The sequence below is a fragment of the Mobula hypostoma genome, chromosome 12, assembly GCF_963921235.1.
Source record: "Mobula hypostoma chromosome 12, sMobHyp1.1, whole genome shotgun sequence".
Lineage (NCBI taxonomy): Eukaryota > Metazoa > Chordata > Chondrichthyes > Myliobatiformes > Myliobatidae > Mobula > Mobula hypostoma.
The window spans coordinates 103,904,877-103,921,779 of NC_086108.1; the positions used below are offsets into that span (position 1 = coordinate 103,904,877).

General features: G+C 44.3%; 1 protein-coding gene across 4 annotated transcripts in view; it reads left to right on the plus strand.

The window, feature by feature from the left end:
• The window catches only part of nexn (nexilin (F actin binding protein)), a 101,953-nt gene that overhangs the window by 42,469 nt on the left and 42,581 nt on the right, over positions 1-16,903 (plus strand). For all 4 annotated transcript variants that reach the window (XM_063064747.1, XM_063064748.1, XM_063064746.1 and 1 more), the window contains exon 2: positions 8,452-8,539. In XM_063064747.1, the coding sequence (XP_062920817.1) occupies positions 8,513-8,539 (27 nt within the window). In that variant the 5' untranslated portion in view covers positions 8,452-8,512. The remainder of the gene's footprint in view (positions 1-8,451; positions 8,540-16,903) is intronic.

The window sequence follows — 16,903 nt, forward strand, 5'->3', positions numbered from 1 at the left end:
TGGGGTACCTGGCCAAGCACTAAAAAACGGTGCTGATCAGCTGCTGGAGTGTCCCCTCAGATCTTTAACCTCTCGCTACAGCAGTCTGAAGTACCCATCTAATTCAAGCAGGTTTCATTTGTACTGTGCCTAAGAAGAGTGTGGTAACCTGCCTCAGTGATTATCATCCAGTAGCACTTACGTCCACAGTGATGAAGTATTTTGAGAGGTTGTTGCCTGAGAAGTGACTTGGATCCACTCCAATTTGCCTACTGGAGCAACAGGTCCACAGCAGATGTCATCTCTTTGGTTCTTCACTAAACCCTGGAACATCTGGACAGCATCAGGATGTTCTTTATTGACTACAGCTCGGTATTCAATACCATCATCCCCTCAAAACTAATGAATAAGCTCCTTGACCTTGGACTCAATACCTCCTTGGGCAATTGGATCCCGGAGTTCCTCACTTGCAAACCTCAGTTGGTTCAGATCGGTGACATCTCCTCCACAATCTCCATTAGCAAAGGTACACCATAAGGCTGTGTGCTTAGCCCCCACTCTACTCATTTTACACTTGTGACTGTGTGGTGAAACACCACTACAATGCCATAATCAAGTCTGCTGATGACACCACTGTCACAGGCCGAATCAAAGATGGTGATGAGTCAGCATACAGGAGGGAGATTGAAAATCTGGCTGAGTGGTGCCATAACAACAGCCTCTTACTCAATGTCAGCAAGACCAAAGAGCTGATTATTGACTTCAAGAGAAAGAAACCAGAGGTCCATGAGCTAGTAACAGACATCGAAGTTGCTGGTGAGCGCAGCAGGCCAGGCAGCATCCCTAGGAAGAGGTACAGAAGACGAAGGGTCTCAGCCTGAAACGTCGACTGTACCTCTTCCTAGAGATGCTGCCTGGCCTGCTGCGTTCACCAGCAACTTTGATGTGTGTTGCTTGAATTTCCAGCATCTGCAGAATTCCTCGTGTTTGTGTCCATGAGCTAGTGTTCATCAGAGGATCAGAGGTGGGAGAGGGTCAGCAACTTTAAATTCCTTAGTGTTATTATCTCAGAGGCTCTGTCCTGGGCCCAGCACATAAATGCAATTATGAAGAAAGCACTGTAGCACCTCTACTTCCCCAGGAGTTTATAAAGATTCGGCATGACATCTAAAACTTAAGAGTAATTTCTGTAGAAGTGTAGTGGAGAATATATTGACTGGCTGTATCACAGCCTGGAATGGAAACACCAATGCCCTTGAATAGAAAATCCTGCAAAAAATAGTGGATACAGCCCAGTCCATCACGGGTAAAGCCCTCCCCACTGTTGAACACCTCTGCATGGAGTGTTGACACAGAAAAGCAGCATCCATCATTAGGGACCCCCACCAACCAGATCATGCTCTCTTCTCACTGCTGCCACCAGGAAGGAGGTACAGGAGCTTCAGGACTCACACCACCACGTTCAGTAACAGTTATTACCCTCAACCATCAGGCTCTTAAACCAAAGGGGATAACTTTACCTGCCCCATCATTGAAATGTTCCCAGAGTCAATGGGCTCACTTTCAAGGAGTCTTCATCTCGTGCTCTGTATTTGTTGCTTATTTATTATTATTTTTTTCTTTTTGTATTTGCACAGTTTGTTGTTTTTTGTATATCGATTGAATACCCAAGTTGGTGTGGTCTTTCAATGATTTGTTATGGTTATTATTCCATTATGGATTTTTGAGTATGCCTGCAAGAAAATGGTTCTAAGTTTTTCATGGTGAGATGTATGTGCTTTGATAATAAATTTACTTTGAACTTTGAATTTTGACAAGCACATCAAAGGGAACAGCCTCCCGGTATAGACTCTGCCCAGACATGGCATGATTTATATCTTTCTTCCAAATCTGTGATCAATTTTCTCCTCTTCAAAGAAAATCGTTCTGGCCTCTAATCTGTCCTTGTGACTGCAGTTTCTCATCCCAACAATAATTCTTGGAAATCTTTCGTGGACCCCCTTATGCCCACTTCCTTTCTATAATGAAGCACTGAGAATTAATTTCTTCTTGTTTTTTTTTCTTATTGTGTTCTTTGTTTACTGTGTGTGTGTGTTTTTTAAATCTGCATCAGATCTGGAGCAACAATCATTTTGTCCTCCTTTCACTCCTGTATTGAAGAATGACAATAAACACTCAAGACCATTAGACATGGGAGCAGAACCACACTCTTCAGCCCATCGAGTCTGCCACCATGGCTGATTTATTATCCCTCTCAACCACATTCCCCATAACCTTTGATGGTCTGACTAATCAAGAACCTATCAATCTCTGTGTTAAGTCTACATCTGTGGCAATGAATACCGCAGATTCACCACTCACTGGCAAAAGAAATTCCTCCTCATCTCTGTTCTAAATGGATGCTCCTCTAATCTGAGGCTGAGCCCTCTGGTCCTAGACTCCCCCACTATAGAAACCACCTCTCCACACGAACTCTATCTAGGCCTTTCAACATTCGATAGGTTTCAATGGGATTCATTTCCACCTTCCCAACGCCCCCCCCCCCGCCACCCCAACATCTAAACTCCAGAAAGTACATGGCCAGAACCATCAAACACTCTATTATTAACCCTTTCATTTATGGAATCCATTTTGAACCTAGCTGAGGCCAGATTGTACTTCACGAAGGTTCAATATAATTTCTTTGCCATTCTGATAGTGCCTGCGGGATCTGGTCTCCCTTGTAGACCCATTCACTGAACCTTTCTTCTTGTGCGCTGGGTCAGGTTTGGGTTTTTGTTTAAGTTATTGGTCCTTGAGCTGTTAATACCCTGGGCTGGTAGGAGAGAAGCCCTCTCAAACTCCCCATGGTAACCAAGCAATAGTAGAATCCTCTCTCGTGGTTTTTTTTTAGATACCAGGGGTTTGTTCAGGAGTTTCATCCCGATGGAGTCACCTAAACCGGGTAAGGGAACAGTAGGGAGGGTTTTTTCCAGTTGTAAGCCAATGGTGGGGGTGTATGCACAGTACTAGAATATAACACAGTACAGCACAGGGGCAGGGACAGGGACCTTTGCTCCACAAAGTTGTGTCCAGCTCACTTCATTAGGAAGCAAATGCCCAACTAAGCTCATCCCTTCTGTCCATATCCTTCCATTTTCTGTCTTAAGTGCCCTCGAACATCTGTATCATGTACAATATTGGTCTTTCTTTTTAAGGCATTAATTTGTTGGAATCAGTCCAGGTCTTCACCAGATATCTGGAAGGGGTGTGTTGTCTTTTGGGGCAAAATAAGATTGGGCAGGCTAGGCTCGTATCAGCTGGCATTTAGAAAAGTGATGGGCACTTTTAACACGCAAGTTCCTTGGGAGTTGTGACAACGCGGATATGCAGAGGATCTTTTGTCTTGTGGTAGGATCAAGATTTACGAGGCAGTTTGGTCAATAGACTCATGCTGATCTCATCAGTGAGGTTCAAGTTTAATTGTCATTCAACTATACACGTGAATACAGCCAAACGGATCAGCATTCCTGGTGTTTCTGGTGTACAACACAGAATCACAGTCGCACACAGCATGTAATTATGATAGCAAAAAAATAGTTAGGAAAATTATATAAAAATATAGTATAGCTCAAGACCCTGAGTTTTGGGTACAGAGGCAAGGGTCGGGCTGATTTTGCTTGTTCCCCCGTGAATGTTTATTCCTTTCTCCATGGTGACGTGGCTGTGAACTGATCGGGCTGCTAAGTGTTTCTGCCCCACTGGAGTGAAAACTGGGGACTGAGGCTTGGCTTTGGACTCGGATTCCCCAGGAGTGGATCTGGGACTCATTCTCGTACAGAATACTGTGTCTTGCTTCTAGTGTTTGCACAGTGTTTTTATTTTCTCTCTCTTTCTCATCGCAGTGTTTTCGTTTTCTTTGGTTTTTTGATTTTTTTTTGAAGTTTTTAAAATTTGGGTTATTTTCAGTTTCTTGCTTTGATAATAAACATGTGTTGAATCTTTGGTGCATGGATGTTGTCCTGGAGCCATGTTTCTGCAAGAGCAGCCCACAGCAATTCCTCATATCATGCAGTGCAGCCTCAGTTGAATGTAATCCAGCTTGTCTCTCACCGAGCAAACACTGGAGAGCAGCACCGATGGGGAGGGCCTGCTTCAAACCCAGCATGGAATCCAGTAGCACACGGCCAGTTCCGGCATTTCCCCCCTTGGCGGCTGGAACAGACAGTCCCAGTCTCTGCTTCCCTGTATTCCAACAACTCTGCAGGTCTCTGTCTTGTGTCCATTAACTCCTCTTTGATTCCTTTATTATTTGTCTACACCAAGGGACAGTTTACAACAATCAATTAAACTTAGGAAGTGGCAGGAAAAGCTCTTGTCACAGTGAGAATATAGAGTCTCTACATGGATAACACCCAAGGTCAGGATTGAACCTGTATCTCTGGGCCTCTGAGGCAGCAATACTAACTGCTGCACCATAGTGTTGCCATGGCAACTATTAATATAGAACAGTGCAGCACTGGAACAAGCCCTTCGACCCACAATGTTGTGTCAAATTAATAAAATTAGTAATTAAATCTCTAACTGAGATAATACCTTCTGCCTGCACAATATCCATATCCCTCACATTAATGTACCTATCTAAGAGGTGCCTGAAGAAGGCCCCTATTGTTTTTGCCTCTACTACCACCCCAGGCACCATCGCTCTCTGTGCTTGAAACCAAAACTAGCTCTGCACATTTCCTTCGAACTTAACTCCCACCTACCTTAAATGCAAGCCCTCTGGTATTAGATATTTCCACACTGTGGAAAAGGTGTCTACACGCATTCATCATCGTTACGTATTGTGTTGTACGACGTGGGCGATCATAGTCTCATGACCATGAGTGATCTTGGCAAATTTTTCTACAGAAGTGGTTTGCCATCGCTGCCTTCTGGGCAGTTTTTTTTACAAGACAGGTGACCCCAGCTGTTATCAATAATCTTCAGAGATTGTCTGCCTGGCGTCAGTGGTCCTATAACCAGGACTTGAGATATGCAGCAGCTGCACATATGACCATAACCACCCTGTTCCCATGGCTTCACGAGACCCTGATCGGGGGGCTAAGTAGGTGTTACACCTTGCCGAAGGGTGACCTACAGGCTAGAGGAGGGAAGGAGATCCTTACACCTTCTTTGGTAGAGACATATCTCCACCTTGCTACCCTACTCTATGCCTCTCATAATCTTATAAACCTTTATCAGATCTTCCCTCAGCCTCTGCCACTCCAGAGAAAACAACACATTTGTCCAACCTCTCATTATAGCACATGCCCCCTAATCCGGGCAGTATCCTGGTAAACCCCTTCTGCACATTGTCCAAAGCCTTGACATCCTTCCTATGATAGGGTGCCAAAACTGAAAGCAATACTGCAGATGCAGCCTAACTAGAGTTTGGTAAGGCTGCAATATACTTTCCCAACTCTTGAACTCAGTTTCTCAACTAATAAAGGCAAATAGACTATTTGCCGCCTTAACCACCCTATAACATGTGTAGCCATTCAGTGTGCAGTCACTGTGACAATGCTTTATAGTCACTACTTAAAATAAGGGGTTACACATTTAAGATTGGGAGGGGAATGGATTGCTTTTTCATAGAAACGTAGAAAACCTACAGCACAATACAGGCCCTTCGGCCCACAAAGCTGTGCCGAACATGTCCTTACCTTAGAAATTACCTAGGGTTACCCATAGCCCTCTATTTCTCTAAACTCCATGTACTTATCCAAGAGTCTCTTAAAAGACCCTATTGTATCCGCCTGTCGTCAGCAGCCCATTCCATGCACTCACCACTCTCTGCATAAAAGAAACTTACCCCTGACAGCTCCTCTGTACCTCATTCCAAGCACCTTAAAACTCTGCCCTCTCATGCTAGCCATTTCAGCACTGAGAAAAAGCCTCCGACTATCCACACAATCAATGCCTCTCAGCATCTTATACACCTCTATCAGGTCACCTCTCATCCTCCGTTGCTCCAAGGAGAAAAGGCTGAGTTCACTCAACCTATTCTCAAGAGGCATGCTCCCCAATCCAGCCAACTTACTTGTAAATCTCCTCTGCACCCTTTCTATGGTTTCCACATCCTTCCTGTAGTGCAGCGGTCCCCAGCCACCGGGCCGCAGAGCATGTGCTCCCGGGCCGTGAGGAAACGATATGAGTCAGCTGCACCTTTCCTCATTCCCTGTCATGCACTGTTGAACTTGAACATAGGGTTGCAACTGTCCCGTATTAGCCAGGACATCCTGTATATTGGACTAAATTGGCTTGTCCCATATTTCCCCCGCTAAGGTGGAGCGTTCCTATAAAACCTTTCGTGCCGAAGTGGCGTGAAGCGAAGAAGCAATTATCATTAATTTATATGGGAAAAATTTTTGAGTATTCCCAGACCCAAAAAATAACCTACCAAATCATACCAAATAACACATAAAACCGAAAATAACACTAACATATAGTAAAAGCAGGAGTGATATGATAAATACACAGCCTATATAAAGTAGAAATAATGTATGTACAGTATAGTCGGGAAGATGAAGCAGATTTGTGGGAGGGGAAAAAAAATCGGCACTTACGCGCATACACACATCACATGCGCACAAAGGTGCCCGCGCAAGGCTTCATGGTCATGTGGTCATGGTAGTCTTTCCTGGGGTAAAGTCTCCCGGGATTTGACTGCTACTTTTGTCCCTTACTTGGGAGTGAGAAAGTTGGCAACCCTAACTGTAAAAGACATGTTGAGGTGAGTTTAACCCTACTTGAACACAACTCCCCCCCCCCCGCCCCCGCTCAGCTGGTCTACAAGAATATTGTCAATATTAAACCGGTCTGCGATGCAGAAAAGGGTGGGGACCCCTGCTGTAGTGAGTTGACAAGTACTGAGCATAGCACTCCAAGTGGGGTCTGACCAGGGTCCCATATAGCTGTAACATTACCTCTCGGCTCTTGAGCTCAGTCCTACAGTTCATGAAGGCCAATGGACCGTATGCCTTCTTAACCACACAGTCAACCTGCCCATAGACTTGGACCCCGAGATCCCTCTGACCCTTCACACTGCCAAGAGTCTTATCATTAATACTATATTCTGCCATTATATTTGACCTACCAAAATGAAGCACCTCACACTTACCTGGGTTGAACTCCATCTGCCACTTCTCAGCCCAGTTTTGCACCCTATTAATGTCCTGCTGTAACTTCTGACAGCCCTCCACACTATCCACAACACCCCCAACCTTTGTGTCATCAGCAAATTTACTAACCCATCACTCCACTTCCTCATCCAGGTCATTTATAAACATTACGAAGAGAAGGAGTCCCAGAACAGATCCGTGAGGCACATCACTGGTCACTGACCTCCATGCAGAATATGAGCCGTCTACGACCACTGCCTGCCTTCTGTGGGCAAGCTGGTTCTGGATCCACAAAGCAAGGTCCCCTTAGATCCCATGCTTCCTTACTTTCTCAATAAGCCTTGCATGAGGTACCTTATCAAATGCCTTGCTGAAATCCACATACACTACATCTACTGCTCTACTTTCATCAATGTGTTTAGTCACATCCTCAAAAAATTCAATCAGGCTTGTAAGGCACGACTTGCCCTTGAGAAAGCCATGCTGACTATTCCTAATCATATTATACCTCTCCAAATGTTCATAAATCCTGCCTCTCAGGATCTTCTCCATCAACTTACCAACCACTGAAGTAAGACTCACTGGTCTATAATTTCCTGAGATATCTCAACTCTCTTTCTTGAATAAAGGAACAACTTCTGCAATCCTCCAATCCTCCAGAACCTCTTGATGATGCAAAGATCATTGCCAGAGGCTCAGCAATCTCCTCCCGTGCCTCCCATGTTAACCTGGGGTATATCTCATCTGGTCCCGGTGACTTATCCAACTCTCTCAGATAGCTATGAGACTTTGGAGTTCTCTTTCTCAGATGGTGGTGAACACACTTCTTCTAATTCTTTTTTCCACCTTGATAAACAGAGTGAAAAGCCAGTGCGGCTAGGTGGGATGCAAAAAGTCGATCTGATCATCTGCGAAGTTGAGTTCTGGAGAGGACTCAGGACCCGTGATGTATAAAAAGTCAAGCAGCGTCTGTGGAAAGAGACATAGAATTCTGCTGAAGGGGTTTCAACTTGAAACAGTGAATTGGTTGTTCTTCCACAGATGCTGCCTGACTGGTTGAGTATCTTGGGCATTTTCTGTTTTTATTGTAAAGTTATATGATCTTTCCTGAAGCCTATTTAAGTTTTTATAACGATTTAACAGCTTTTCCGACCTCTTCCCCATAGCATAGTAGATCCAGTCTGGGTTTGAAAAAGTAAACCCTGGGATTGCTAATTGATCTGTGTAGCCTCATGATTCATTGCCTCATGGACAAACAGCTGAACCTGTGGATGAGTTCATGTTGATCAGGTTGGAAGTGTGATCACAGCAACATCTCATTTCTCTGCAGGTCTGAGGTGAAGGTGCGTCCAATTTAACTGCAACGAGCCTGTCAAGAGCACAAAGCAGCCATGACTGATGTGTCCAAGAAAACCGAGGTGAGTCTGTGCCTGACCAGTACTCATTTCTGGAGACTGTATCTTGTACTCTAATGTTTAGGAAGAATTCAGACCAAAAGGGCTTTTCTATTTTTGGAGCAAAGGAGGATGAGAGGTGACTTGATAGAGGTGTACAAGATAAAAGGTATAGATCAAGTGGACAACCAGAGACTTTTTTCCTGGGCAGAAATGGCTAATATGGGGGGACATAATTTTAAGGTGACTGGAGGAAAGTATAGGAGGGGACGTCAGAGGTAAGTTTTTCTTACACAGAAAGTGGAGGATACATGGAATGCACTGCCGAGGTAGTGGTCGAGTCAAGTACATTAGGGACATTCAAGAGACTCTAAGATGGGTATGTGTAAGATAGAAAATTGGAGAGCTACGTAGGAGGGAAGGATTAGATTGACCTTGGAGTTGGTTGAAAGCTTTGTCACAACATTGTTGGCTGAAGGGCCTATAGTGTTCTATGTCCTAATTTCCCTTAATAATATTTAAAAACTTTTGTACTTAAGTGTGAGCTTTGCATGCTGAAATTCAAAATTCTCTTTTTGTAATGCTACCTTGTAATCTAAAGCTGTCTACTAATTGTGTTGGCACTCTTGTTGGTACTGACAATGACAGGATGATGAAAAACAGTAGATTACCAGGGCGACGATGATGGAACATTCTAGGTTACTGGGGCGATGATGGAATGTTGTGGGTTACTGGGGCAACGATGATGGAATGTTGTGGGTTACTGGGGCGATGATGATGGAACGTGGGTTACTGGGGCGATGATGATGAACCATTGTGGGTTACTGGGGCGATGATGAAACGTTGTGGGTTACCGGGGCAGTGATGATGGAATGTTGTGGGTTACTGGGGCAACGATGTTGGAATGTTGTGGGTTACTGGGGCAACGATGATGAAATAATGTGGGTTACTGGGGTGACAATGATGGAACGTGGGTTACTGGGGCGATGATGATGAAACGTTGTGGGTTACTGGGGCAATGATGATGGAACGTTGTAGGTTTTAAGCATTTGCTTCTTTTGAGTGATAGACAAGAGGGAGTACAGTGAATCATCTCAGTGACATCCAGAAGAACTTCAGATGGGGGTGGGGGGGTCCTGAGGAAAAAAGAGGCTTCCACTCAAGTATTGGTGGGAGCTGGAACCCGCTGTCTGAAAGGGTATTGGAGGAAGTACTCTCAGCATATTAAAAAGTTGGCTTCATAAGCACTTGTTGTTACATAATAAGGAGAGGGTGGAATGAGATTGCTGCTAATCTCTTTTGACTGATGCAGACACTGAGAGACAAATAGTCTCCATCTGTGCAGAAAACAATCCATTCATCAAGTCTGATACCACAATCCATTTATCAAGTCCAATATTACCTGCCAGATTGAGGTGACTTTTTTTGGCAATTGATGAAAAATGTAACTGGACTTCATTCAGACTCCAGTCCAAAATTAATGTGATCGCAGTCCTTCGAGAACATGTCTGATTCTTGATCATGCTCTCTCATAGTCCAACGAACCTCCTCTGTGTTCTTGCAGTTCTTGGAACAGTTACAGAAAACCCCTAAATAGTAGATATAGTGCAGAATGAATGTTTGTTTAAAATCTGGATCAAATGCAGAAATTTAAGGCATTTATTGTTCCGATGCCAATCCTCTGAACCTGATCACCTGCAATCTGGGGTCTTAGATGCTGGCTGCATCAATGGGGAATGTCTTGGCCTTCATCAATCAGGAAATTGTGTACAGGTGTTGGAACGTTAAAGTTGTACAAACCATTGGTGGGGCCAAATTTAGAGTTTTATCTGGAGTTCTGGTCTTCAATATTGTCTGTAAACTTGAAAGAGTATAGGGAAAATTTAGGGAATAGGTTCAGACTTTATTCCTTGGAGTACAAGAGAACGAGAGGACATCTTAGCTATCAGGAGTTGGGATGTTATATTGAAGTTGTATAAGGCTTTGGTGAGGCCTAACTTCTAAGTTCTAAGTTCAAAGTGCATTTACTATCAAAGTCCGAACAGGCAGCCATAAAACAAAGAAACATGAAAAAACTCATATAAAAGACTGTCAATCATGTACGGGGGGAAAAACAGATTATGCGAACAATGAATGCAAGCAAATAAGGTTTTAAACTGAAGTCCACATTTGGAGTACTGTGAGCAGTTTTGGTCACTTACTTACAGGAAAGATATCAATCAGTTTGAAAGAGTAGAGAGAAAATTTTCGAGGATGTTTGCAGGACTTGAGGACCTGAGTTAAAGGAAAAAGTTAGGACTTTATTCCATGGACATAGGAGAATGAGGGGAAATTTGATAGAGGTATACAAAATTATGTGGTATAGATAAGGTAAATGCATATAGGCTTTTTCCACTAAGATTGGGTGAGACAAAAACTAGAGGTCATAGGTTTAGGGTGAAAGGTGAAGCATTTAAGGTGTATCAGAGGGAAATCACTCTGATTGCTGAATGAGCAACCAATGGAAGTGGTAGATGTGGGTTCATTTGTATTATTTAAAAGAAGTTTGGATAGGTACACAGATGAAAGGGATCTGGAGGGATATATTCCTGGTGTAGCTAGATGGTAATAGGCAGAAGGCCAGGTTGTCACGGACTAGATGGGCTGAAGAGTCTGACCCTATGACTGTATGAACAGACAAGTCATCAGGCCCTGCTCAGGTGTTTAAAGGAAATGGCTGCACAGATGGTGCAGCCATTCATAGTTCACTAAACTGCAGGAGGGTCCCAGGAGATTGTAAAATGGCCAATGTGACCGCTTTGTTGAAAATAGGAAAAAAGGCATGGAGGTGGGAGGGGGGAGAGTGGTGGTGGAGAAACTCTAGGTTTATCAGCTATCATTGGCAAAATGCTGGAGTCAATTCACAAAGAGGAAATGGCTGACTATTTAGAAAAGCTGAATGTGATTTTATCTTGAGATTATGGTGTTATGAAAACAAGAGATTCTGCAGATGCTGGAAATTCAGTGCAACACACACAATGCTGGAGGCAGCATCTATGGAAATGAATAAGCAGTTGACGTTTTGGGAACAAGATTGTTCATCAGGACTGGAAAGGAATGGGGAAAGATGACAGAATAAAAAGATGGGGGGGGAGGAGGAGGAGGGGGAGGAAGGGTGATGGGTGAAGCCAGGTGGGTGGGAAAGGTAAAGGGCTGGAGAAGAAGGAACTTGATAGGAGAGGAGAGTGGACCATGGAGAAAGGGAAGGAGGAGGGGACCCAGCAGGATGTGATAGGCAGGTGAAGAAAAGTAGGTAGAGGTTAGACTGGGAAATAGCAGAGGGAAGGGGGAGAGGAAAAAATCACCACAAGTTGGAGAAATTGGAAAAAATTGCCCACAGGTTGGAGGCTATGCAGACAGAATATGAAATATTGCTCCTCCACCCTGAGGGTGGCCTCATCATGGCAGGCAAGGAGGCCGATGGACCGACATGTCGGAACGGGAATGGGGATAGGAAATAAAATGGGCAGCCACCGGGAAATTCTGCTTTTGGTGGATGGAATGGAGGCGCTCAACAAAGCGGTCCCCAATTTTTGTCGAGTCTCACCAATGTCAAGGAGGCCACACTGGGAGCACCACATACAATGGATGACCCAAACAGGTGAAGTGTGCCTCACGTGAAAGGACAGTTTGGGACCTTGAATGATGGTGAGGGAGAAGGTGGATGGGCAAGTGTGGTGTTTCTGTGGCTTGCAGGGATATGCGACAGGAGGGGGATTGGTGGGAAAGAATGAATGGACAAAAGAATCACAAAGGGAGCAATGCCTATGGAAAGCAGAGAGTGAGGGGAGGGAGGTAAGGATGTGTTTGGCAGTAGGATCCTGGTGAAGGTAGTGGAAGTTGCAGAGAACGTGTAGGATGCAGAGGTTCGTGGGGTGTAGTTGAGAATGACCCGGAAGGGAAAGCTTCATCTTGGGAATGGACAGATGTGGCAGGAAGGAAGGAACTAAGAAAACGAAATGGCATTTTTACAGAAGATAGGGTAGGAAGAGGTATAGTCAAGATAGCTGTGAAAAGCGGTAGGTTTTGGTAGACATCTTGTCTCCTGGGATGGAGACAGAGGGATTGCGAAAGGGGAAAGTGGTGTCAAGAAATGGACCATGTGAATCTAAGGGCAGGATAAAAATTGGAGGCAAAGTTGATGAAATTGACGAGCTCAGCATTGGAGCATGGGTGCATGAAGTGGCGTCAATGCAGTGTGGGAAGCGTTCAGGAGCATTACCAGGGAAGGCTTGGAACATGGAATGTTCTATGTAGCCAGTGAAAAGGTAAGCATAGCAGGTGCCCATAGCTACCCTTTGAGTTTGTAGAAAGTGGGAAGAGCCAAAGGAAAATCTGTTGAGGGTGAAGATGAGTTCTGCCAGACAGGAGGGTGGTGGTGGAGGGGAACTGCCCCTGAGAAAGAAGTGGAGAGCTTTAAGGCCTTCTTGATGGACGATAGAAGTGTATGAAGACTAGATATTCATGATATTACTGAGGTAGTTAGGATGGGGGAATTTAAAGTTAGCGAGGAGATTGAGAACATGTGAAGTGTCACGGATGTAGGTGGGAAGCAACTGAACCAAGGGGGATGATGAAAACTAAACTGTGTTTGACAGATTTGCTGAAAGTATTTGACAATGTGACAGGGAGATTTGATAGACGGGAATCTGTGGTCATGCATTTAGATATTCAAAAGGCACTGGTACATGTTAAAATCCCACAGGATTCAAGATTCAAGATTGTTATGTGTCATTTCCAGTACACAAGTGTAAAGGAGAACAAAATAATTGTTTTTCTGGATCTGATACAAAAAAATGCACACTAAGCTGAAGAACATAATAATAATAATAAAAAGCACACAATAAGTATAAATGTAAGTACATAAGATAGTTTATATACATTGCATGTCCATAAAGTGATACAAAGCACAGGAGTGTCTGTACAAAGGGTGAGTGACAGGAAATAATAAAGTAATGGTGGTTGGATGTGTGGAGGGGTGGGTTAGTGGGTGGAGGTGTTGATCAGCCTTGTTGCTTGGGGAAAGTAACTGTTTTTGAGTCTGGTGGTCCTGGCATGGATGCTACGTAGCCTCCTCCCTGATGGGAGTGGGACAAACAGTCCATGAGCAGGATGGGTGGGATCCTTCATGATGTTACTGGCCCTTTTCTGGCACCTTTCTGTATACATGTCCTTGATGGCAGGTAAGCTGGTGCCAGTCATGTGTTGGATAGTTTTGACTAGCCCTTGGAAAGCTTTCCTGTCTGTGTATTGAAGGATGCATGTTAGAATGGATTGAAAACTGTCTGTCTGAGAAAGCAGACTTACAAACTAGTAACTTCCTTCTAGTCCTTTTTAGACTAGAAGGTAGTAACTAGTGGTGTATCACAAGGATCAGATCTTGGTCCACAAGTGTACACTATTTATTCAATTCAAGTTTAATTGTCGTTCAAGCATACATGAACACCCATGAATCTAGCCAAACGAGACAGTATTACTCCAGGGCCAAGGTGCAAAAGACAGTATAAAGCACACATGCCACGTACAATATAGAAAGCATATAAAATCCAGACTCGAGCCACAATAAAGCTTGTCTTCTACCAGGTGAACAATGGGGGTAGCACTGACTCCAGCCTTGGACGCCCCTGGTGGAGTTCACTGGATCCAACGCCTCTCTGCTGGTGGCCGTAAACAGGCTGATCATCAATGACCTAGAGGAAGGAACAGAGCGTAACATTTCCAAAATTACTGATGGATACAAGCATAGGCGGAAGGCCACACTGCGCTAAGGATATTGTGATTCTGCAAGGGGATATGGATAGATTTAGTAAGAGGGCAAGAGGGCGGAAAACGGAGTTTAGTGTGGGGATGTTGGGGAATGAAGAAATCCAGAGTATGGGTTTAAGGTGAGAGGAGAGAGATTTAATAGGAATTTAAGAGGCGACTTATTCAGCCAGTAGATGGTGAGTCTTGAGCAACACACAAAATGCCAGAGGAACTCAACAAGTCTGAAAATGTCCGTGGAGGGAATGAATAGTCAATAACTTGGGCTGAGATTCTGGAGAGGAGTGGGGCGGAAGCCAGAACAAATTAGGGGGAGGAGTACAAACTGGCAAGACCTGGTGAGGGGAAATGTAGGCGGGAAGTGGAGGGCATGGGTTTAAGGTGAGAGGGGAGAGATTTAATTGGAGTCAGAAGGGAAACATTTTCACCCAGATGATGCCCAGTATATGGAATGAGTTGCCAGGGGAAGTAGTTGAGGCAGGTATATTAACAACATTTAAAGGGTATTTGGGCAGGTACATGGATACGAAAGGTTTAAAGGGATATGGGCCAAACAGGGACAAATGGGACTAGCTTAATTGGGAATCTTGGTCAGCATGGACCTGATGGGTCAAAGAGCCCATTCCCAGGCTGTATGACTCTTCGTGTGAAGCTGTACACTTTGGTAAGATAAATCAAAAGGCAGCTGATTATCCAACGAGGAGTAGAATATAAAAACAAGCTGAGCTGACTTACAGACTTCCTCCAGCATTTTGTGGGGCTTTGTTCATTTCTGACACCTCTCTCCCTTTTCTCGATCTGTCTCCATTTCTGGAGACAAACCGTCGACCAACATCTTTCAAAAACCTACTGATTCCCATGGCTATCTTGACTATATCTCTTCCTACCCCTGCCTCCTGTAAAAACGCCCTTCCCTTTTTAAAGTTCCTTCTTCTCCTTCCCAGGATGAGGTTTTCCTCTCCAGGACATCAGAGATGTTCATCTTCTTCAAAGAAAGGGGTTTCCCTTCCACCACCATTGATACTACCCTCACGCACATCTCCATTTCCCGGACATCTACCTCACCCCATCATCCCGCTGCCTTAACAGGGATAGAGTTCCCATTGATAGACCACCCCATGAGCCTCCACATCCAGCACCTGATTCTCTACAGCTTCCGCCATCTTCAACAAGATCTTACCATCAAACACATCTTTGCCTATCTGCTTCCTTGCTCTGTGATTCCCTTGTCCATTTGCCCCTCCCCACAAGTGGAGCATAGACGGTCTAGCCTCTCCACAGCACGTATGAATCTCCAGGCAGTAGGGGAGACGTTATTTGTTGCAACAGCTGCCAGTTTCGATGCAGCTTATTTTTCTCCGTGAGGGACAGACAGCCATATAGCACAGAAACAGTCCCTTCAGCCCATCTGATCCATGCTAACCAAGATCCCCATTCATTGGCCAATATCCTCCTCATCCTTTTTCTACTGCACAGTCAAACGAAAAATTTGTATCATTTTTTTTTAAAAAAGGTTACACATTCTGAACAGGTTACTAAAGAGCCAAAAACAATACCATAAAATTTAGTGCAAATGAAAATGGCCTTGAGGGTAACTATTCCTGCATTGTTCCTATCTGGCAGAACTGGTGTGTTTCCAGAAACCACTGTAAATATCGGCTTGCACCCAGGAGGCCCCCTCCTTACATAAGACACTTTCAGGAACCCCTGGTACAAAAATATTTGACCCTGGTCTCCAGACTTAACTGCTGACTGGAGTCATCTCCTCAAATAGACCTCACTGAAGTCAGCTAAACTGTACTGGTGGCAGGAAAAGCAACACAACAGCTAGGTTTCTGGCTTGTATTCAAGAAAGTGGTTGAGTCCTGGCTAGGAGTTTCATTCTGTGTTCTGGCCCTTTGATCTAGAATTGAGTTCAAATTCTACTTTGGCAGCCAGGAATTTTAAATGTAATTAAATATTTGGTCAATTGGTTTATTAAAGATGAGTTTATTTGCCATGTGTAGATCAAAACATGGGTTGAGATGTGTGTGTTTGCATTGAGAATGTGCCTGCAAGTGCTGCCATCCTTCTGGCCCCAAAATAGCATGCCCATAACTTACTAAGCCTTGCATGTACATCTTTGGAATGTGGGAGGAAACCCATGTAGTCATGGGGAGACCACTGTTACAGACCGTGGCAGGAATTGAACCCCAATCCCACAGCTGGCACTGTAAAGCATTACGTAACAGTGCATCGCTTACGTTACTGTGCAGCCCCTCAGTTTCTGGTGACATGTGATGTATAGTTTCATATGCCTTCCATGACCACTTGATCACGTCAGTACTTCAAGGTACCACAACAGAAAAGCAATGACAATGCAGAATAAATTGTTACGGTTACAGAGAAAGTGCAGTACAGACAGGCAATAAGGTACAAGGCTATGACTAGGTAGACTGAGAGCTTAGAAGCCTACCTTATCATACTAGGGACTGTTCAATAGTCTGCTAACAGTGGGGTAAAAGTAGGGTTGCCAACTGTCCCGTATTAGCCGGGACATCCCGTATATTGGGCTAAATTGGTTTGTCCCATACGGGACCACCTTGT